This window comes from Micrasema longulum, unplaced genomic scaffold (genome assembly GCF_059751315.1).
Source record: "Micrasema longulum isolate JH-2025_06_02 unplaced genomic scaffold, ASM5975131v1 h1tg000995l, whole genome shotgun sequence".
Lineage (NCBI taxonomy): Eukaryota > Metazoa > Arthropoda > Insecta > Trichoptera > Brachycentridae > Micrasema > Micrasema longulum.
Window position 1 is genome coordinate 301841 of NW_028278183.1, and position 23756 is coordinate 325596.

Consider the following 23756-nt stretch of genomic DNA (forward strand, 5'->3'; position numbering starts at 1 on the left):
ATTATAGAATTGTGATTAATTTCTGGTTTCCGGGTAGCCATATTTTTCGATGTTTAGCGTGTTTTGACGGGTACGGGTTCTACTTTTAAATGTCAGGAAAAATCATAAATCACCAATGTGAACTCCTGACCTTACAGGGGGTGTAATTTCAAAATTACAGAACTCAAATCAGCACTGTCCAACTGGCGGCCCGCGGCCCGCAAGCTGAACATTTTACAGCAAAATTTTCATCAAACATTGTGGAGCAAAACTTTGTCAGAATTAATATTTGATGTGACATGTCTGGTGATAGAAAATAGAAAATTATGTTCAGAATTACCCATGATACATTAAAATATGATATCATTTTTTATAAAACTAAATAATAAAAATACAAGTTATACCACTTAATCTTTTTAGCTTGAAAAAAACAAATTTGTCGATGAGAATTAAATTGTTGCGTTTCCAATAAATGAATATGACCAATTAGTTTTATCCGTTGGGCAACATTATGCTAAATGTTGATTTCTACATTCGGAATCACATATATCTGCGAGCGTGCCTTATCTGACATGAAATACCATCAATCAAAATACAAAAGAATTCCCTCATTGTTACATTTTTATTATATTATGTATAATTAAAGAATTAACTGATTTATTATTAAGTATACATACTGTGTTATGAATATATATTAGGTTGAGTTAAAGTAAAACATGCTTTTGTTTTTTAAACCTTTATTAATTTGTTCATCATTTGTTTCAAACAGTTTTCTATACACACACAACTACATTTATTGTCATTAAATTGAGAAGTCTTCTAAATTTTTAATCTACCATACATAAATACAGTTCTAATAGTAATCATCACATTATTACAATAGTCTTAAATAGCTTAAAATTGTATATTATTGTCATTTTCTATGGACATTATGATGAACATCCAAAAAAATATATCGCCGACAGAGGGACAGTGGGAAGTGTAAATTGTTGAAGGAAAGAAAGAAAAAATTGAAATTAAAATATGTTTGTAGATTTATATATATATTAATAGTCGACATATAAGAACAAATTAATATTGTACAACAAAAATAATTAAAAACAAAAAATACTTCTCCCTTTCTTGAACAATTTACACTTTGTCCCTTAAAAGAATTTTGAATTTCTGCAGATTATATCTGTACCTCAGAGGCAGACGGAGGCAATTCTGGATTTGCATCCAGAATTTGGTTAAATGATATTTCAATTTTCGTATCCAGTTTATGATTATGTCCATTGATTTTAAAGAAATGTAAGCCTTATAATGAAAGAACCAATGTATTAAGATACTGAATATACAAATTAATACTATAAATTATTAGAAATTACATAGAGAAAGTAGATTCTTTAGGCTTGTTTTAAACATTTGATGTTTGGATTTGCATCCGTCTGCCTCTGAGGTACATATATAATTTGTACCCAAAGCTTAAAGCAATCTACATCATTTTAAATAATGTACATATACGTAGTTACTAAAAATGACAGTTCTCACTGATCATTTTGGGTAGGTATGCAGATAATTAAATTTTTGTATATATATATACAAATATATTGTTTTTTAATACACACATTTTAAAAGTAGATATTTAGGCTCTGGAATGTGCTCTAATATTATATTAATAGAACTCAAAAAAATATCAGAATCATATTGTGATCGTGTAAGGAACAAAACCTTAGGAAAAGGACTTATCCTAAAAGGAATTTTATGATAACAGCCTTTAACAGAAATATCATTAATTATCACCCAGTTAATTGCAAATTATTACAAGCCAATAAATTTACAGACTAATATGGAATACAGCTTTATAAATTCTAAAATTTCTAATTTGTTATTTTATAAAAAAATACAAATATGCATTTTAATATTATTTACATAGATATTTTGGCATATTTATGTAAATTGGAATTTCATATTGATGCTGGAAAGATAATCTAGATGAAGCACCACTTAGGATTGTTTTAAATTTGAATTTAATGTAAAATGTTCTGTCAGAACTTCATGAATCAATGTTTTCTCAGACTCTCTTAATTGTGTATTCTCTTAATTGTGTACACATATATGTAGATTAGGGTAGTGCGTGGGGGGGCGATTATGTGTTATAACAGTGTGTTATTTCTATTAGTCAATATTCCACTGACAACTGTTGTAGCGAATTGTCTATCTATTGGCACTACACTTGAACTATTGTACTAAAAGCATTAATAAACACCATTTAAGCGATTTCGTGGAAAAAATCTGCATTCCTCACTCCATCTCTAGCAGAGCGGCAGTCAACCTGTTAAATCATTTAAACAACTAAAAAAGAAAATTTTCATCAAATGGTGACTCAGACCGTTCACCTTTCCAGTGTTAATATAATATTCTAGAGTTAAACGGTTTTATTATTTTTGGGACTAATTGTATGCTAATTTCCCAATTGATTTTTCTACCCATAAATTTTAACAATCAATAACTTTTAAAATCTTTTTAACACTTAACGATTTCATTTTAATTTACTGCACATAAATATTATATAAATGCTATTATTAATATTTTTAAAAGTTGAACATATTAGATTTGAAAATGGCTTATTAAACATTATTTTGAATACAAATATATTTAACATGTAAATACATTTAACAGCCTCCGTGGTTTAATAGCATAGATTCTTGACTCGTGCACAGAATGTTCTGGTACGATTCCCGGTGAGAACCTAAAAATCAACTGGCGTTGTTCTCAAGCCTGTACTGTAATTAGCCATTGTCATCGTGCTCCCGGGCTGGTATTCCGAACGAAATTATAGCGCGTTTTTACGTACTAAATACGCATTATAGCGCGCTGTAAACGCATTCGGAATACCAGCCCTGGCCTGTTATGGTGCAAAAAAATATTTGCTTTATAATGTTAACGTAATTGCATTTTTGGGTTTATTCATTACAAGAACATAAATGTTTTTATTAATATAATAAAAACTTTTATAACAATAGATATCAAAGTAAACTTAATACAATTATCACAATGCAGTTAAACATAAACATTTCATCAACAATGTTTTGAGTTTGTCAAAATTTTGTAGACAAGAACTGGATTCAACCCCCTAGGGAGCTGTTAAAATTAACATATTACAACTGAGATGGAGAACATTTTAGATAAGAGAATATAAAAGTCTAGGCATCTACGGGGCTTGTGATCTGTCATTGGCTGGACATCAATAAAGGTTTCAGCTCTTTAACATCACAAATATCAACAGATGGAAGAATTGAAGGAATATAGTAGTTCAAATATAGGCAGAATAGTGAATGTTACAGTGTGGCCACTTATACCAGCCAACGACAGGTCACAAGCCCCGTAGATGCCTAGACTTTTATATTCTCCTATCTAAAATGTTCTCCATCTCTGTTGCAATATGTTAACAAACATTTCACATGCACAAGGGAAATTTGTGGAAATGCCAGATGTTTAGCAAAACGAGGCTATAATATAATATGGTAAAAGAATAATGTCTTTCTATTTAAATATTGATAAATACTATTAAGCACCAGTTCATGCAAGTTGAAGTTGGAACATTAAAAATACATTTCTGAAGATTGATTTTTGTTAGATGACAATTTATTTTCACTGCACAAAACAACACATAAATTTCTAAAACTGGAAAACAAAAATACTGGACACTACTTAATTTTTCTAAATATTGATATTTTATTTAATACAAAAAGACTTGTATATTTGGTGGCAATTTTGATTTTAGATAATATAAACTAATAATATAATAACTTAGTACTGGTTAAATACAAAATTACCAGTTGGATCATTTAAGGAATAAATATTTTTTACATTCCATTTACCAAATTTTTCTCATATTTATGTTTAATTAAAACCTGAAGTGTACTATATGAAATCATCAAAACTATGAGTTGGCTAAAACGTTATTGTGCAAAATGTGTCTATAATTAAGGGAAAACACAACTCCATTAAACCTACTTTGACTAAATAACAAAAACCAAAATGGTGTAGTGTTAAATGTTTGTGTCATGTCAGGCCAGATAAAGAAAATTAAATAAGTGGATAAACGAAATATTTGTTCAAAATGTGGATTTACACTGCAATATTCACTGTCCCTGGACCGGTCCTTGAAGTGTAAGACTGATTACCTTACCTTCATGTATGATATTATCGAAATACATTGCATTTGTGAAGTGTCCTGTGCATTATAAGGTGCAGAAGGGGTGTGAATAAATAAATTAATAATTTGTTACATTACAGTAGTATGAATAACATCCACGGTTCGACAACTGACTGGGTAGATTAAAAAATATTCAATATAATACCACTATCAACCTGGAGCCAAAATTGATCATTAAACTTCGAAGTAAATAATGTAAGAGTAAAAATAATATGACTTGGTGTAATAATACAGTGTTATATGCACCGTGAAAATTTGATAAATGACACATTTTTCCATCTCATTTGGAAATTATATTTAAGCCATTTTGTTTAGCAACATCTCTTACTTAATTATCAATTTACACCAGAAACTAGAATATTGTAAACATAAAATGATATTAATGAAATCGTGTAGTAACAGATAGTCTTAATCTACTATTGTACACGGATACAAAGTATCACCATCTCTTTCAGAGACATGGTAATTTATGTCGTTTTACAGTTTTTCCACTTCTCTAGCATTTATTTTAATTAAATGCATCATGAATTTTTACACACCAACAATTTTACACCTGTGGTGTGGAGCAGGTTCCCTGCAAGGCATTGGCTATACATCTAGTTGAAAAAGAATAATTTTATTATTTTCGATTAAAGAGAAAAATTTAACAAGAAAACTGTTGTTGGGATGGCAAAATTGGAGTCAAAATATTTATAAAGGATTGATTAAAAAATATTTAATCAATTAATAGATACACGGTATTATAATAACAAGCATAAGGGGTCCCAAATTTCGCTTAGTTCTTGATATGTAAGTTTTTTTCGAGAGAGAGCATGTTGAAGAAAAACACATATCTCTAATAATCTGTTAAGGTGAAAAAAATATGTACTTAACATGGCATTCAATCGTGATGCTTCGGTATCTACAACATCTTTAAATGCTCTAATATACAGATTGACAAAAAGAGTACAACATAATTGAGGGCGTTGATGTTCTAATGGCTTTCCTCTCATGCTAACACTTTGAAAACATCAATACTGAATTTAAATATTATGACCTTATCATAACCAATAACAAATCGCTCTACTTAATGAAACGTATAGTGGTTTGGCCGGATACCGGATATTCTGCGAGCCCCTAAGCCGGATATCCGGCCCATTGTGTTTTTTTTCACGCAAAAATATTTTCAATAAATGTTTTTTATTTCCTGGTTAAATATTTTTTCAAGAATGTATACTAAATACTGACGAACGTCGATATCAATAAATCTAAATCAATTTAGTGGCGTTGATTTCATTAAATTTTTGCAGTTTAATGAATATTATGTATCTGCCAGATATTAAGCTACCCGGCCAATTGTTACTGGAAATGTTTATGGATATCCATTTCATCTCTAGTTGTCAGTGTTAAAATTAATATTTTTTATAATTTTTAGGCGTTTGCCTATACTGTGTATTTGATCCTATTTTCCATCCCTTATTCGTTCAATTGTTTTATTTTAATATGAAGTATAATAATTGAAAGTGGTAATCTAACAATTGTGATAAATTAAGCTTTGGATTGATTTTCAGTTTATTTTTAGGTATTTATCTTAATTACTACATTATATTACAAATATAAATAGAGTCTATACATCAATCTACATAAATAATCAATTATATTTGGAATAGATTTCTATGAAAATAATTGTTTTGACACATTGTATTTATGAATATTGTCAACTCACTTTAGTACAATTTATAAAGCTCCATAACAAATATTTTTAATAATGAAGGAGGTATCATTCTTTTCGTTATTTTAAGATTTTCATAGATCTACATTTCACATTCTTTTATTTTAAAAGTTACTCTTAAAATTAAGTGTTAATACTGTTATGTAAATATTGTTCATTTGAATACTTTTGTAAATAATTAACTCTCAACAATTTTAAGTTTGACCAAAGAATTTGTTAATCTCAATAGTAAAATTCAATTTTTAAACTAAAAAAAACAATACATGCTTTTATATTACAGGAATGTGGATGCTTAAAAAGAGGAATAGGAATACCAATGAAAATTGGAAACTTATTTGCTTACTAATTTAAATCATATAGAACTTTAAATCTCCGACTATTCCGATAATCCTTTCTCTCACTGTATTAATAATAAATATCCTTAAGTCTATAGATTACTTAAGTCTATAAATACTGCAAATTGCATTATAACCTTTGCATACTAATTATTTGTCTAAAACTCATTATTCTACGACAGATGTCCGCTAAACTTCCCTGAAAATAGCTACTTACTTTTCAGACATATTCATTCGATAAAATTCGATTGTAAAAAAATAATTCATTAAAAATTGTTCTATGCAAAATACTGTGATGTTTCTAAGTATGTATTCTTCAATACTTTGGCAACAATGTAAGCGATCCTAGACTACTATTTGCTTCGAGAATCAATAATTACATCACTATCATCTTTGGAAACACTTTCCATCAATAAATAACAGTTAATAACTATACTTTATGTTCAAAATCGCATTTAATATTGTAATAAAATGCTTTGCATTTTGACTTCTTTCATCTTATTGATTTGAGAATTTGAGATCAGTTTCTCAGTTTATTGAAGTTCTAATTTAAGGTCCACTGTTCCTCCGTTTTGCCTCAGAAGATCCGCTTTGATCAGCATGGTGAATATAGTTCCAATTACAAGGATAATGCACAGTATGATGTTTGACCAAAGATCTCCCCACATGTCCAAGAAATAGCCGTACATAATAGTGAATGAGATACCAAAAACCTGTCAAAGAAAAAAAAATGTAGTAATAAATTATTGGGTAATTTAGTTCTTTGTCAATAATTTAATTAAGATATACAACTTTTCTTTCCTTATTGATCAGATCAAAAAATAGTTAAATTAATAACCTGTGCTGAGGCATTCAGTAATCCTGAAGTTGTGCCCTCTGGTTCAGGATATGTTATTTCAGCTGCAAACTCAAATCCCACTGGTAGATAACCCGTCATAAAGAATCTGCAATCAATGAATAAATTATGAGTAATATTAAACATGTGGTTATGCATGCAATTTAACATTAAAAAATACATGTACTCATAGATAATATATAGTACTCATATTTTCAACATCGCTCTTATTTATTATTCTGTATGACCAAGACATATAACACATGGAAGTAATGGTGGTCGTATGTCAACTGTATCATCTCAAAGAAAAGTAGCCCTTAAGAAATAGTGTTCGAAATACTGTTTTCCAAATCGAGAATTTTCAAATAATTTGTGTAATCTGCAAGCTTACTCTAGGAAAAAACCACAATTGGATTCACAATGTTCAAAATATAGTAAAATTATTTGTATATAGAAATACGCTGGAATAATCGGCTAGTTTCTTGGATCACTTCTGGTGCTAGGCGCTTTTTATTAATATTTTTATTTAAATTTGGAAAAATATACTAACTGTGGCAGTGATTTATAAGAAATAATAATAATTTGTTTGTTTTTCTGTAAATAAAGTTACCGTAAAACATTATGGATAGTAAAATATAATGGGAAGCTGCGCATAATCACTTACATACATGATTCGCCCCTGTATTCAGGCGCCTTTTCCCAGAATGATCAGGATAGTAAATACTTTTCACAGTCTTGATTATTTTAATGTGAATTAAAATATTTTACAAATCTCTTAAAAGCTTTTAGTATATAATTTGTAAACATTGTCTGCTTTACATCTATGTCTTTTCTATTTGTGTTTTCTATATATCATAGGCATGTTTGTCAATGTGTATGAATTGGACACGGTCAGTTAATAAATAAATGTCAAATACACATTAAAATAATAAACAATATTTTGAGTATGTCCAAATTGGATTGGATTAGGTACCACCAGCTAGGGAGCTATCAAGATAGACATATTTATTTTACCAACATACTGATGAATTCCATGCTTTCAATAAGTAAGTTCAATATTTTTAATTTTTCCTTTTATTTGTTTGTCAAACTAAGTTAAAATATTATAATTTTATGTATCGTATTCTTATCGCTATGATTTTTCAAAGTTTTGTAATTTTCAAATTACTTCGCCTGAACATCATTAGTTCTCTTCGGTGAGTTGTCATAACAATTGAAAGCAGAACCCCGTAGCTGTCTAAATATAATAAATGTATATTGTAAAGAAATGTAAATGGCTTCCCGAAAACCGGAAATCTATCAGAATACATGTAAACGCTGTAATTGATTGGTTGATTTACAAAAACTTGTGACATCATTCAAACTAATTAAAACTATTTTTATACATTTTTTCATACAGTTTCAAGAAACTTCGCTGTAAAATAAAATAAAAAATACCGCAAGTAAAAAACCTTTTTATATTAAATTTCCCATAGAACTGAACGTCCTCACTTAGCAGGATTTTAATTTTAAGATTTGATTTTTTATAAATATTTGTGAAAATAATTCAAATAAATGAAAATAAAATATTTATCACACAATCAATAAAAACAAGGACCGAGAACATTTTTACGGATAGAATTTGGAAATCTAGGCATTTACTGGGCTTACGACCCGTCATTCAGTGGTTTAAGTGATAACATTAACTATTTTGCCTAGGTATGTTTGAACATCCATATTACTCCAATTCCTCCAAATGTTTACATTTGTGAAGTAAAAGAGCTGAATCATTTATTGCTATTGGTGAGATTCATCTCTATAAATTATTTCATCTAAATGAGCACTGAGCACGAGCATGAGCACTGTAGTCCATATTTAGTAGTCAGTCGAGCACTCTAGTCCCTATTTCTTTCTCAAAAATGTTTAATTCTTTTGTAATATATACCAATTATGAAATTGTCATAATTTATAGTAGTAAGTAAATTTAAGTTACCTTGTAAATTTACAAAGTAAACTAATTATACAAATAAATATTTTTTAATAAATTTTTATCAAATGAATTTGATAAAATGAGACTAAAGTATAATCAATGAATCATGGAATACCATTTATCCGCTACACTGAGGCTTATTCACTTTGTTATTTAGGAACAATTTAATAGTGAAATGATCAATGTTTATCTTCCTAACAATTGATTGAGAATAATTATAGCTTAATGATACATATTTACTATGTACACATACATGTTTTGAAAATACTCAACTGTTTCAGTATTTATATTTATTATTACATATAATTACACAAGTGTTCCAGTATTTATGTTTATTCACTCTACCATAAAATATTTAACAATATTATCGACTGTTCCAACATACTGAGAATGATTTATTTATGCATTGCTACTTAAAGAACTAGAAGGCAATCGTTGTCTAGTCTGGTTATTTTATTTACTGATATTGGTGCTTTATTAAGTTAGTTTATTTTATTTGTTTAAATATTCAAGTACAAGGAATAAGTACTTTAGCGGACTTATTGCTAAAAGCAATATCTTCCAGTCAGCCAAAAAACAGACTGGTCAAAGGAAGAGTTGGTAAAAAATTTGCATTTTTGCAAATTTCATTTTAAATCCAAATTTATCCAGAACATATTTTTTCGAATTAATTTTAAATGGGTGTTTCAAGCACCGGTGGCTCCTGACCAAAACCCTTGACAGTGCATTTTTTTACATTTTCTCAATTTGTGTATTAAGTTTAATAAAATTATAACAATATGTCTGACACAATAATTGAGCAATCGTATGACAGCCCGCTCATCGGAACCAGGAGCGCTAAATTAAATCAACTAAATTCGTACTTATATCATGTTATTACGCATGTTCAAAGTGATAATACAAACGAACTTCAAACTTCAATAATTGTCCGGTATGAATCGCAGCAAAGAATTGTGCAAATGCAAAACAGAATATGCATGGGGACGATTGGGCATGCGTAGACAAGATGAGAAAATTGTCTGCTAGAGTCGATCTTGCTAGATCTTTTAACGCTAGTATTGAATATTATTATGTTGCAACAAATCCCCGTTTCCTTCTATAAACATATTTTTACCATAAATAAAATTACTAATATATTTACACATATTTTTGCTTGGCAGTGCATTGCACTTATGCAAATACTAAGGAATTGCCTCTGATTTCAAGGCTTACCATTTATTTTATTTTTTCGGGTAGCCCATTGTATAGTTTTACAATGAGTTTTCCTCATTGGTATCTTATATTTTTTAATTCCCAATTTCATAGGTAACTATGGCATCGTTGGTTAAATTTTATTTTATTGTTTATTTGATTCAACTGAATTATTTCATGAATTAAAATTACAACATTATTTTTTATATGTAGTTTCCAACTATCAAAATTGTTGAATTGAATAAATAAAAAGTAATAATTAATATTCAGTGTTTTTATGAATATCTTCTCTGTAATATTGTCATATACATTTCGTATTTGTGCAGATGTTGGGCCACCAGGAACTTGCCGATGTAGAGGGACCAAATAGCCCAGGACAGTGGCTTGTTTCTCGGTGCTATACTTATGATATTACGTTTTTATTTTTATTATTATTTATTTATGTGTATTCTTTTTTTAGATACCACTGTTATTATAAATTTAACAAATTAATACTAGACTTATTGAAAATAATACATACCCGAGCAGGAAGCCGCTAACGTAAACAACGATGATGTATCCATGGCTCATGGTGAATGTATAAATTACCATAGCAACTGCCGAGAAAGCATACACTCCTACTGTCGTCTCCTTGTAGAGGTGAGTTTTATCCAAAATGATTCCACACATGAGAGACCCCAACATACCGGCTAAAACTATTATCAGACCGATAAAGCCAGCGTCTTTTGTAGCACCCTGTAAATCATAGTTAACTAGAAAAAAACTTTGATTCAGCTAACACAACATAAGTAGAGGCAAACAGATACAAAAATGTGCATATTGGTGGATCTGTATTGTTTGTCGTTCATTGGACATGCATATAACGGTATGATTTAAGAATATCTTTAATACATAAAGGTACACTTTTGATTTATCATTAAGTACATTTTTCATTTTTATATTTTTTTATTAACTGGGAGTATTTTTATAAGCTAAAATTCAGATTCTGAAATAATTGCACTGGCGGAAAGATCGTATGGAGTATGTAGCAGATAAAGAACTTTCAATGGTAATTATTGCATTTACGGATTAAAGATAGATAGGAATATGTAGACAGGTTTGTAAAAAATCATCATTACCCATTTTACAACCATTAAAAAATATACATAAATACATTCACTATCCATAATTTTAGATATTCCCAAGCAGTTTTTTGAAAAAGTAATTTGGGGAATAAGTTCAAAACAACAATATTGAATTAATAGAAGTACTTACAATATTAACTATTAGATACAAAAGCAGAATAAAATTTCAATAACATTATAAATTATAGCAACTTAATATTCACAAACTTATTTTTTATATTCAAAACTAAAAAAAAAAAAACAGAAATTAGATATAAATAGCATAAAATATACCAGAAGGCGCGTAAAACCAAATTAGCATACATAGCACTGTGTCCAAAAGTTTCCCAATTATCCCCCCCTGCACGACATCCCACCTGCGCGCATGTGTGAAGTGCTGTTGCTAGATCGCGAACAATATATTATCATAACACAAGTATAAGTTAATTTTGTGTTATGTTATGTTATGTTTTACCACAAAAAGCATTTTACTGACTTGACTATAAAAAACAAGTACTTTTATTAGGGAAACGTAAAAAAAACATTGAATATTAATTAAGTACATTAATGCCATTTAATATTACACTAAGGCTTATTAATAGAAAGCCAGGTAAAAACGGGGTGGACCCTGGCAATACTAATAAAACGTCCATCTTGTTTTATTTCAGAATCTGACAGACAGTAAAATAATCGAATTCTTAAATAATATTATTTGTGAATTCGCTACTTACACATAAAATGTGATCCCACCCTATTTCCTTTTAATCCCAGCGGTATTTTGACACTTAAAAACGACACAACTCGGCGTCAATTGAATTTAAATCGGTAGTTGCGTACTAAGCAACGTCTACAGAATAACTATAGGACAAAACGTTAAAATACTCATTTATGAGTAGTTTAGTCGGCTTCAGTTTGATGCGCGTACTCGATTTCTGGACTATTATGATAGGGAAATATCACATACTACAAATACTTATAAAGATCGATGAAATTGATTCAGAATAATTAATTGTGTTTTCAAATCAATTTGGATATTGTGGAGAAATGTTTTCATCTATAAATTTTAAAAAGAAACAAAAAAATACGTCACTAGAAAAATGCGACATATTTGGGCTTGATAGTTGTGACTTTCAGATTCGTAACAATGTTCTAAACAAATTTTAATGGTCAGGAACAAATAAACATAAATCGTGGCGTATTAGGGGCGTATGGCCAATGGAATGACCGTTTTTGCGAGAGTTCAAAATTACAAATTTAAACATATTTTTATGCTACTAATAAGTACCTAACGAATTTTTTTTACCGGATAGTATTTCCTAGACCTTCATTACTTTGATTTTTTTTTGAAAAAACGTGATATTTCCCTATTCTATGATGCATAGTAAATATTTTATGGATCAACTAAAGCAATTCAAAGTACTTTTAATTCACACGTCCTGTTCTTTTATTTCGAAATTGGTACTCTAAGGAGGTATTTCACCATCTCGTTGTAAATCCTGATTTACGAAATGTAAGTTAAAAACGCCTTTTTTATACAAGCTCTAATATAATTTGATTGTGTTTATTGATAGGATGCCAACCTAATTTGACATAAAATCTTGGATTGTCACCTAATTATTTCTATTGTAATCGGTTTTCAACGCTATGAACATTTGAGCAGATCTGTCCTAACGATAACGCCGGCGACGCCATTTTTAAATCCGCTTCGAACAGAGGAAATACCTCTAGACGATGTAAATGAGATTGTCATTTTTTTGCGATAGTCAGAGATTGTGAAATCGATTTTTAAACTTAAATGCGATTTAGCAGAATATAATAAGCTTATCAGGATTTACAAGGTGATTGTGAAATACCCCCTAAATTCTTGTGACAATAGTTACCGTTTCAAAGATACTGGTTGCAAGGATTAAGTACCAAAACTCGCTGGCTTCAAAACTACCGTATTGTCGTATGCATTTTGTTTGGTGGTCGAGTACTGTACTGTTAAATATCTCTATTTTTATAATAAAAGTATTTAGTATTTGGATATGTGAATTTATTTTTTCTATGTTTTAATGAATTATTATTACCTATTAATATAATATTATCTATTAAGCGAGCTAGCTACCGTTATTATTTTTTATATTCTATTGCATATATTTCTAACCCTTTAACGGGCACCTATAACAAAGTGGTACATACATATACCACCTGAATTGAGGTATTTATTTTATAATATTTCGTATTATTAATAAGTCTTATGTTACAATAACGGACACTGGTAGATATAGGTTTATTATATTAAAAAATAGCATATTTTATAAGGTTTGCAAGACGCAAATCAACCCAAAATATGTGTTGTATAAAGGGTTAATAGGTAGGTTTCTTTCAAGAGAGGATACGTTATCAGCATTAGCGAGCTTTTGTGTTATTCTTCATTTTGCCAACAAGTTTTATTTTTTATTTCTATATATTTTTATATATTTTTGGTGTAATATATCTTAAAAAAAATCTCAATGGTTTGAATACGATTTACATTAAAATATTTAAATACTTACCCAATTGATTTGGGTTGATTTAGGTAGTTTAAATGGTTATACTTATGTGTTGATGAATATTTTAATATTATTTCATGCATTTAACAATGTTTTTTCTCAAACATTTTAGATTTGAGAGTCCACCCTTTTTTTGTTTAGATTGGCAGAATTTTTTCTACCGTTTTCTTTTCTACTACTGATATTTTGGCTTTTTATTATTTTATTTTGTTTGGAATAACTCCGCGAAGCCTCTATTTTAGAGGCTTGAAAGGATATGGAAAGAAGCTATGAACTATACACCTTATTGTATAATTCATACACGATTTTGTATTTACCGGGAAATATAGAAAGACAACTTGATTCACGGGTGATATTACAAACGCTCTCGCGGCTGTAGAAAGATTTTTATCTCGTGTATTTACATAAAAAGGTGTTTTCTACGGCCACGAGGGCAATTCAGAATAGCACCGCAGGAATGTGGAGATGGCGTAAAATGTTCCGACGAAGAGAATCCACCCCCTTTCTGGCTTAAAGTGGCGGAATTTCTTTCACCTTTTTCTTTTCTACTGATATTTTGATATTGTATTTACCGGGAAATATAGAAGAACAACTTGATTCAGGAACGTAGAGATGGCGTAAAATGTTCCGACGTTCATTCCATAGGAAAGCAATAGCAAGATGTAGTTTTTCTTCACTGCCAGCCTCTTGATGGAGTTGAAGTAGTCATCGGTTTGATTTTTCTTTTCCTGTGCTGCTGAAGGAGCTGTTTTTGGTTCCGCCTTGAAGACTGAAATCATCCAAAACAAAGATACTTACACCAAATAACTTTACCCCACAGCTTAAAGAACAACCTCAACGACGAAGTTTAGTGTTTTTTTAAAATTATTAATTCTGTATTTCAAATACAACAAGTAATAACTGATATAGAGATAAACATTTCGAAAATTCCACTTTCATTTTTACTTTTAAAGTTTTGGTTATCACTCTTAGAATGTCGTGTTATAATTATATATAGTCGTTATTGCTGAGTTGAAAGCATGTAAATATGCAGTTTATATAGAATTGCAATCCTTTAGCGATTATGTTTCGTTTTCATATAAAAATTAAAATCTTCGAAGAAGGCTAAAAAATCAGTGCGCACAGGCAAAATGCACGTCAGTTTAAGTACATTTTGCGTCTCGCTAGTTTGGCATTCGAGCGGTTAAATATTATTTTTATTATTATGTTTTAAAAAAATCATTTCGGATAGCACTAAACTTTCTCCTTGAGACAATCAAAATGCAATGATGTTATTGTTAGTAAAAAAGTGCTTTCGAAAAACAACTTACAGAAGAATATTAAAACCAAGAGTAAAGTTGTAAAGCCAGCCATACTGAAAAACATAAACCGAAGGCCCTTCGCTACGAGATTTTTATCTTCGTGATTTTCCACTATCAATGGAGGGAGGACAAATCCAAGAGCCACACCCAACTGGAAAAAAAGGAAAAAAGAAATATTAGATCGTAACAAATAATCAGTAGTAAAATTTAATTCTAAAAAACAGTTTTGAACGTTTCAATTAAGACGAAGATTATTAACATATTGTATCAAGGGAGATATAAAATACAGTTATGTGTGTGGATACAATGAAAGCATCCACCCCTTTCCCGAAACTGTTCATAAAGACTTGAGTCTTTCTTCAGTTTCGCATATCAATATCATTTTTTTAAAACTAATTAAGCGAAAATTTAATATTTCTTTACAATAAAACCGCAAAAATAACGAAACAAATAAACTTTAAAAACTTGCATTGTACCCCTCACTGCAGTATTGTCGGTTTGTGATCAATCAAATACACATGGTCAGCACAATCACCTTTTTCTAATTTCCCAGTATGACAGTGGAGGAATACAGTGTTAGTTCCAAATTGAGACCGCGGCCGCACGCTCCAGATCCCGCATCGGAAAGGAAGAAGAACGTAGTAATACAAACAAATCGATCAAACGACATGTGTGTGGATAGAACCAGAACCCTGGACGAGTGTTACTCGTACTCGACTAGTTCGCCTTCCACGCTTGTGGTCCTAGGTTCGACTTCGCCAGAAGGCAGGCCACTGCGGACGTAGAATATTGGTTCTTAAGGAGGTTTAACACTGCGGTATTTAATTTTTTCTGGACTGCCACCTAAAAAGTAAGATTAATCCTTTCTATTTAGGTGGCAGTGCCCATGACGTAGGTTTAATAATAATAAACTCTAAGCAAACTAAGCTCATGCACATAAGATCACCAAACAATAAAACCTATAAAACACCATCAATTATATCACATAATATGTATCCACAGTTTTTTAAATTTTATTTTTTATTTTGTTTATTCAAATTTATACGAAAAATACCAATATCTAAAACGCGCCAAACTAACAATAAATACAAGTTTATCGGCGCGTTTCTAATATAAATAAAAATAGCAGGAAATTATCAGTAATATTGTGCAACCGTGCAAATGAGAAAATGTTGAAATTGTTGAGCAATTTGTATATTTAGATTTGACCATAGACCATAATTTTAAATGGGATATATATAATAGAAAACTGTGTAAGCGATTAAAAGCAATAAGTAATAGAATGTACAAATGTATATATTGAAATTTTATTATGTGCCTGTTAATAATTTGCGAATTGTTTATTTATCTCTGTCACAATCAATTATACGATATGCTTTAACTTCCAGAGGTGCTATTCTGAAATTGTTCTACTCCCTCGAGAGTGGTCAATTTGGGGATTTGTATTTTTTTAATGTGACGACACTCTGCTTCATATAATGGCCACACTGATTAAACATCAAATGATATATAAAACTGTTCCAAAAACAAAAAAAAACGAAGACGGTTCGGTTAATTCAACCAAATTAAGTGTTTTGGGTAATGCTAAAGGTCGCAATAACGTTTTAAATAAAACTTTGTATACGGTTTCACGTGTTTGTATTTATTTGACGTTTAATCATCAGTGTGGCCACAAATGAACCAAAGTTTAAGTGCATGCAAAAAATCAATATCCCCAAATTAATCACTCTTTAGGGGATAGAGAAAATTCACAATACCACCCCTGGGGGCTATCAAGCGATATATTATATACGATAAATGTAGCTGTTGGTTATGTGGCGCCTCCGTCATAGACAATCCTCAAGGACCTACCGAGGAGCGAAACCACACAAGCGAACGCAGCGTAGAAGAACGGGCCTTGAACTTCGCGCCTTTTATAGCCTTTGTTTTTGTCTCCCTCTACTTCCGGCTGGGTATCGAACCGCAGGCTGGTAACTTAACGAGCTGCGTTCGCCTGTGTGGTTTCGCTCCTCGGTAGGTCCTTGAGGATTGTCTATGACGGAGGCGCCACAGTTATTCGAATAAAGAATTCAAAAAATAAATACAGTATACTTAAAATATGTAACATGTTACCAAACAATATTAAGAATAGTGAAACAGGAGTGTTCAAATTATGGCTGATGGAAAAAAGTTTCTTATATTTACAATCTTATTTTTTAATAAAATATGGTTGCAATCTGTAATTAGTTTTAAAAACAATTATTGTTAATGTAGGTTAAGTTTGAAACATTGGAAAAAAAGAATTTGCTGACGAATTGTATGCTTACAATTCAGCAGGTCTTTTATGTTATTGTTTTGGAAATAAATAAATAAAAATAATAAAAAAGAAGTCTTGCCCATCAAAAAACTCGCAAGTTGTTCTAAAAACTTTCCAAGTATTTTAGTGAACCATTAGTTTTAGCACAAGAATAGACCTACGATATAGTAGAATAATCTGACATTTCAATGCCATTTTTATGACTAGAAATAAAATAAAGGGCAAATAAACATTTTGCAGCGGATAAACGAGTCACAGAGGCGAAAATATATAATGCTTAAAAACATCATAATAATTTATTTTGTATGTATTCTGACTTTTTCGTCCGCGAAATGTCGCGAAGGACTTAAAGTTCTATTTTTGAAAAAGCAATTTGCAAAATGTATTTAGCTATGAATTTCGAAGCCGTTAACCTTTGACATACTGTGTGAAAAAACTGTCTCGAGTCACTGTGTGGTAACCTGAGGTTACCTTGGGCTAACCTTAGACAATCCGATGTTAGGAAATGATCACCTCAATTTTTTAGTAAGTGGAATGGTTCAGCCGGATGAATTTTTTTCTACTTCACAAAAGTCGACAGATGGAAGAGTTTAGGAAATGTGGATGTTTAAACATACGCAGAATAGTGAATGTTTCACAGTGTGTAAAGTGGCCACTTAAACCACCCAATGACAGGTAATAAGCCCTGTAAACACCCATACTTCTATATCCCCTTCTCAAAAATGTTTTCTCTCTGTTGCAATAAACTTACAGCTAATTAAATGTTTTGGGTTATGCTTAAGGTTGCAATAATGTTCTTAATGATGTATAATTTCACGTGTTCATATTTATTTGACGTTTAATTACCCAGATATGAAGTGAAGTGTAAAAGCTTGCAAAAAATAAAAATCCCCAAAGTTAATCACTCTCCAGGGGTAAGGGAAGATTCGCAATAGTACCCTTGGGCTGTTATTGGTATAGGACGTAGAGTAATAACCTCATAGAGTCGCCCATATGAAGAAAAAACATTTTCTGATTATTGACCAATAAGTTAGCTACATATTACAACAATATAACGGACCTTGGTACTTGGGTTAAAAATTGCAAGTCCAAACCGAAACTGTCTATTACACATTAGTTGCTAAGCTAAAAGCCAAACTAAAACCGAACCAAAATTTCGGAACGTTTTTGTTCTATGCAATAGAGCTTATGAGCTTCTTTAGAGAATGATTACTCTGAGGGATAGGATATAAATATTGCAAAGTACAAACATAAGTTAAATAACTCAGACAGGTGAATCTTACTCGCATCAAACGATAATGCTCATATAAAAAGTACGCAAATGTATGTTTTCAATTTCGAAAAAGATGAAAAATGTTCTCGTCGAATGGATTAATTTACCGTCAAAAGACTGCGCTAAAAAATCTCTATGGACTGGTATTCCGAACGCTTTCGTGAGCGTACAGAACGCTTTTTTAGCGTTTTTTTCTACGCTCGCAAAGACGCTCAATTTTTTTTTCCTTATATAAATCGCCTACAAACTTATTCTTTTTTACCCTTTGCTCTTTTTTCAGGATAATAATAATATGGTCTCAAAAGAAAGGAAATTTAATAATTTGAAAAAATAGTCCGATCATCTCGCCCCCAAGTAATAAATCATGATGAAGACCACCCCAGGATACGGTGCTGTAACGCACCGTAAAAAAAACATGTTTTTAAAAGCAGAATTTTAACACATTTATAATGCTGTTGTATAATCATTTTCTATTATTTATAAAAATAAGCATTTAATAGTAGGTGAAATAATTCGGTCAGAATCTCACCCGTATATATAAAAAAAACAGGTTTCAGCTCTTCAGCTTTACAAAGATCGACAGATGGAAGAATTGAAGGAATATAGATGTTCATGCATGGCCAATTAAACCAGCCAATGACAGCCCTTAACTCGATGGCCACTCTGAGGCAAAAATCCTGAAAAAGAAAATCGAGTGGAGATAAGCGCCTCGTTGTGTAGGGATTAGCACGTTTGCCTACCATTCTCGAGGTTGCGGATTCGATTCCCGGCAGGGCAGACGTGAAATATTGATTTTAAATATAGTTCTAGACAGCAATATTTCAGTGTTCCTGATGAACTCACGCCTGAAGTGTAAAAATGATCACCTTACCTTCATGTAACGTAACGGTCTAAATACGCTGCACCTGGTTTACAAACGCAGTGCCCTATACACCACTGGGTGAGTGTGGGGAGGGAGGAGTGATGACGTTTTCCTAGGATTCTGATTCTGTTTCATAGACTCATAGCTGTATCCTTCATCCACCCGGACCCATTTATGATTATTTTATTATTGTTTATATGGGAGTTGCTTTATTATTTACCTTGCTTATGATATACAAGGTAGACACATGTAAGATTATTGGGTATGGTATAATGATACATTAACACAAATAATAATGAGTCGATTATTGTATCTCGCGTGATTAACGTAAACGCTGGGTAAGACAACAAATATGTCTGTCACTGTATACAATGAAGATTATGGCGTAGGTTACAAATTAATGTGTTCGGCATTATTAATTACTATCTTTTCACAAGAAGCCGACGTAGATAGAGATAGTACAGAAGTTAAGTATACCGTCTCGGTATATACCGATGAAGATAGCGTTTGTAATTGTCCTCCCGATAGTTGGAATATAAATTTTTCCACTCAAGTAATGACATTTAAAATTGAAATTTAGTGCTGCAAAAAATCATTTTGTGGTAATCGGGAGCCCAATCTTTCGAATGATTGGTATTATAAGTTGTGTAAAAAGATTCATCTGATTGACCTCTCTATGAGCAATAAAAACTATGAACATATTAATCTTATATTTATTGTTATAATTATTTATTAATAAAACATGTAATGCGTATATAACACATTATACCCCCAGGAGTTAAAACACACAGTTTTTTCATTGATAACCATTGAAGAGTGATTTTTCAAAGAGTCCAAAGTCAAAATTTACGAATTACATTGTAAGAATGCCAATGTTTTTTGTATTTCTAATAAAATGGCGTTGCATAATAAATTGTATGCTTTTGCCAATGTCATGTTGAATTATTTTATAAACAAACTGATTCGTAGTACGCAACCAGGACTAACCGTCGGGTCTGCTAGCAACATAAACATAGGTAAGAATGCCAATGTTATCACAATTAAAATCTGCAAGCAGGTAGCACGATAATCTGTTTACTGTCAGTGAATCCAATGCTTTCAGGGTTTTTTCGTATTTCGTCAAAACGCTCTTAAAAATCTTTGTTCCATGAAGGATTTTTGATAATAGCAAATTCCTAAATTGTATTTAATTGATCTGATGGCATGACTCGAGTCTAAAATCACTTTGAATCATAAATAAATGACTTGATCTGATAAAAACGGACAAAACACAAATAACTGCTTTTCTCTTAACGATCTTTTTTTACTTAGGAAACTTTGAAAAGTCACTCGTATTATTGAAAAAATGGTCTGGCGCTTACAGCGTTATAAGTGTAAGAACTGCATTAGTAATTCGTTAGATACTTTGACCCAGTGCTTTGAACGAACACATAATATTTAATTAAGCAATTCTTTTCGCTCTTTTTTACTAGGTGCAGATTTTTTCCAGTTCGGTGCCCACATTCGGGCGTTTATTCATGAAACAAATTTAACAAAAACACAGTTATTTTTAGATTCAACTAACCGTGTACGAGGTGTGTTCAGAAAATAATGGGAATTTTCGATTTTTTGAAAAAAATCATTTATTTATTCGTCTACATTAATGTTATCGCCTTAAAAATAGTCCCCATTAAATATTGTGCACTTGTGCCAGCGCTTCTTGCAATCCTCGAAACACTTCTTAAACTCGATCTTTGGGATAGCCCGTAGCTCTTTCAGCGATGCGCTTTTAATGTCATCTATGCTTGTAAAACGACGGCCCTTTAAGGTTCTTTTTGTTTTTAAAAAGGGAAAAAGGAAAAAGTCACACGGAACCATATCTGGCGAATATGGAGGCTGGGGCATCTTTACAGTATTATTTTTTGCCAAAAATTCACGAACTAGCAATGAAGTGTGAGTAGATGCATTATCGTAGTGCAAAAGCCATGAATTGTTTACCACAAATCCAGGCGTTTTTTTCGGATTGCTTCACGCAAACTGCGTTAAACTTGTAAGTAGTACTCCTTATTGACCGTTTGACCTCGTGGCAACAATTCATGATCCACTATACTATGCCATTAAAATCGAAGAACAGAGTGAGTTTTCATCGGTTGTTGATGTGCTGGGGCATCCGGGCCGTTCGTCATCTTCAACGTCTTCACGGCCATCTTGGAAACACTTATACCACTCGTAAACTCTTGTTTTACTCATGATAGGCTCACCATAGGCCTTTGTTAACATTTCACACACTTTGTTATAGTTTATTCAATTTTTTACACAAAATTTGATACAAATTATTCGATCCTTTTTTTTTAACAAACGAAAATCGCCGAGCTCATAAAAACACGTCTAACCTTAGCGGCTGCCACAGACAAAGTAAACAATGAATACAGCTGAAAATTTTAGCAAAATTCAGAGGCATGTACACCAACTGAAAAAAAAATACAATCAGACTCTCCAAATCCGCGAAATTTAAAAATTCTCATTATTTACTGAACAAGCCTCGTTCATGGTTATCAGTGGATTTATATCGTAGTTATTGTTAAATTACTCTAATTGTTATGAAAATAGTGCAAAATAATTTTCTTGAGTATTGCGGGATATTATTTTATTATTTAAAAAAAAAGTCTACTGTTAAGTGTCCTCGGCCTACGTCATAAAGTAAACACCACATAATTAAATAAACAATAATAGGATAAAATTATTTATTCATATTTTTTTCCATTATAAACAGTGATTAATAATAAAAATATTGTGACCTCACCGGGGTTCCCCGTGCCGAGGATACTTAACAGTATTAATTAATTTAATATGTTATTAAATAAGTGGTATAATAGCTCTTTTTTGAACACAAATTTTACCGTCCAATGCCACTCTTTGCACATATTCTAATATTCTGGGAAAAGCAAATATTTTAAGGATTATGGATCTAACCTTCAAATCGTATTTGAATAACTAAGAATGACTTATTATTATCTAGTAGTAAAGTAAAAACAGTTTATTTACCGGTAAAGGTGATTTTGAATCATTTTTAATTTATTTTACATTCCTTGGGATCTTTTTTTAAATTTGAATATTTAAATTTGCAAAGATTTTATCAGTCGAATAATATTTACTACGATGAAAGCCACACAAAATACCCATGAGAAAATAAAGTAAATGAGCCTAATATGGTAATAAATGCAACGAAGAAGTTCAGTGCTACGGGAAATTGGAAATGAAAATGTACTTTAAAGCGCCGTAACAATTACAGCGTTAAATTGTAATGCAAAGTTTCTTGAATTATTTTAATAAAAACAAACTACTTTGAACGACGACACTAGTTCTTCCAAATCAACCAATGATAGAGTGTTGTGATAGATTTCCGGTTTACGGGAAGCCATTTCACCAGTCAGCGGAACTCACCGAAGAGAACTTGTGACGTTACACGCGAAGTAATTTCAAATTGACAAAACATTAAAAAGTCATCGCGCTGATAATACGGTACACATTTTTTTTAAAAATTTAGCTTAGTTTATTAGTCCATGATCGAAAAAAGCATAGAACTTTATCATTGAAACCGAAATATCAATCGCATTTATCCCATAAATAACGCTCAAAAAAATCTGCCTATTATACGTAGTTTTCTACAACCTACTCACCACTAGGGTAAATTTATTAACACGAGGATACTTCAGTATAAAAGAGAAGCCACGAGCTTAGAAAACCGGGGTAGAGTATACCTTGTTGACGATTCTAGTAGTACTTGAAACTTTCTAAAAATTCACCGGTCAGAAAATACCTTTTGGAGGGTGAAACAGAAAATTAGAATGAAATACAAGTGGAAACCCAATATATTCATAGCTAAAGAGTGCAACACCATAAACCCGAGCTAGTATATGGCTCCACTATCTGCTTATCAAAAATAATTACAAACAATCCTTTAAACATGGGCTGTCCTTAAAAATAGCATTGAGTGATTTATTATTTTTGTTAAAAAATTTAATTATTTATTTAGTATCCAGAGCATATTACAACAGAGCTGAAGAACATTTCAGAAAAGGTAATATAGAAGTCTAGGCATCTACAGGCCTTATGACCTGTCATTGGCTGGTTTAAGTGGCCACTTTACACACTGTGTAACATTCACCATTCTCCCACGCTTGAAC

General features: G+C 31.1%; 1 protein-coding gene across 2 annotated transcripts in view; it reads right to left on the reverse strand.

The window, feature by feature from the left end:
* Positions 1-5988: 5988 nt before the first annotated feature.
* HisT (Histamine transporter) overlaps positions 5989-23756 on the reverse strand; it is a 145719-nt gene continuing 127951 nt past the window's right edge. For both annotated transcript variants that reach the window (XM_088232561.1, XM_088232560.1), the window contains 5 exons: positions 15169-15310; positions 14431-14627; positions 10742-10956; positions 7065-7170; positions 5989-6939 (listed from right to left, as the gene is read on the reverse strand). In XM_088232561.1, coding sequence (XP_088088687.1) covers positions 6760-6939; positions 7065-7170; positions 10742-10956; positions 14431-14627; positions 15169-15310 — 840 coding nt within the window. In that variant the 3' untranslated portion in view covers positions 5989-6759. The remainder of the gene's footprint in view (positions 6940-7064; positions 7171-10741; positions 10957-14430; positions 14628-15168; positions 15311-23756) is intronic.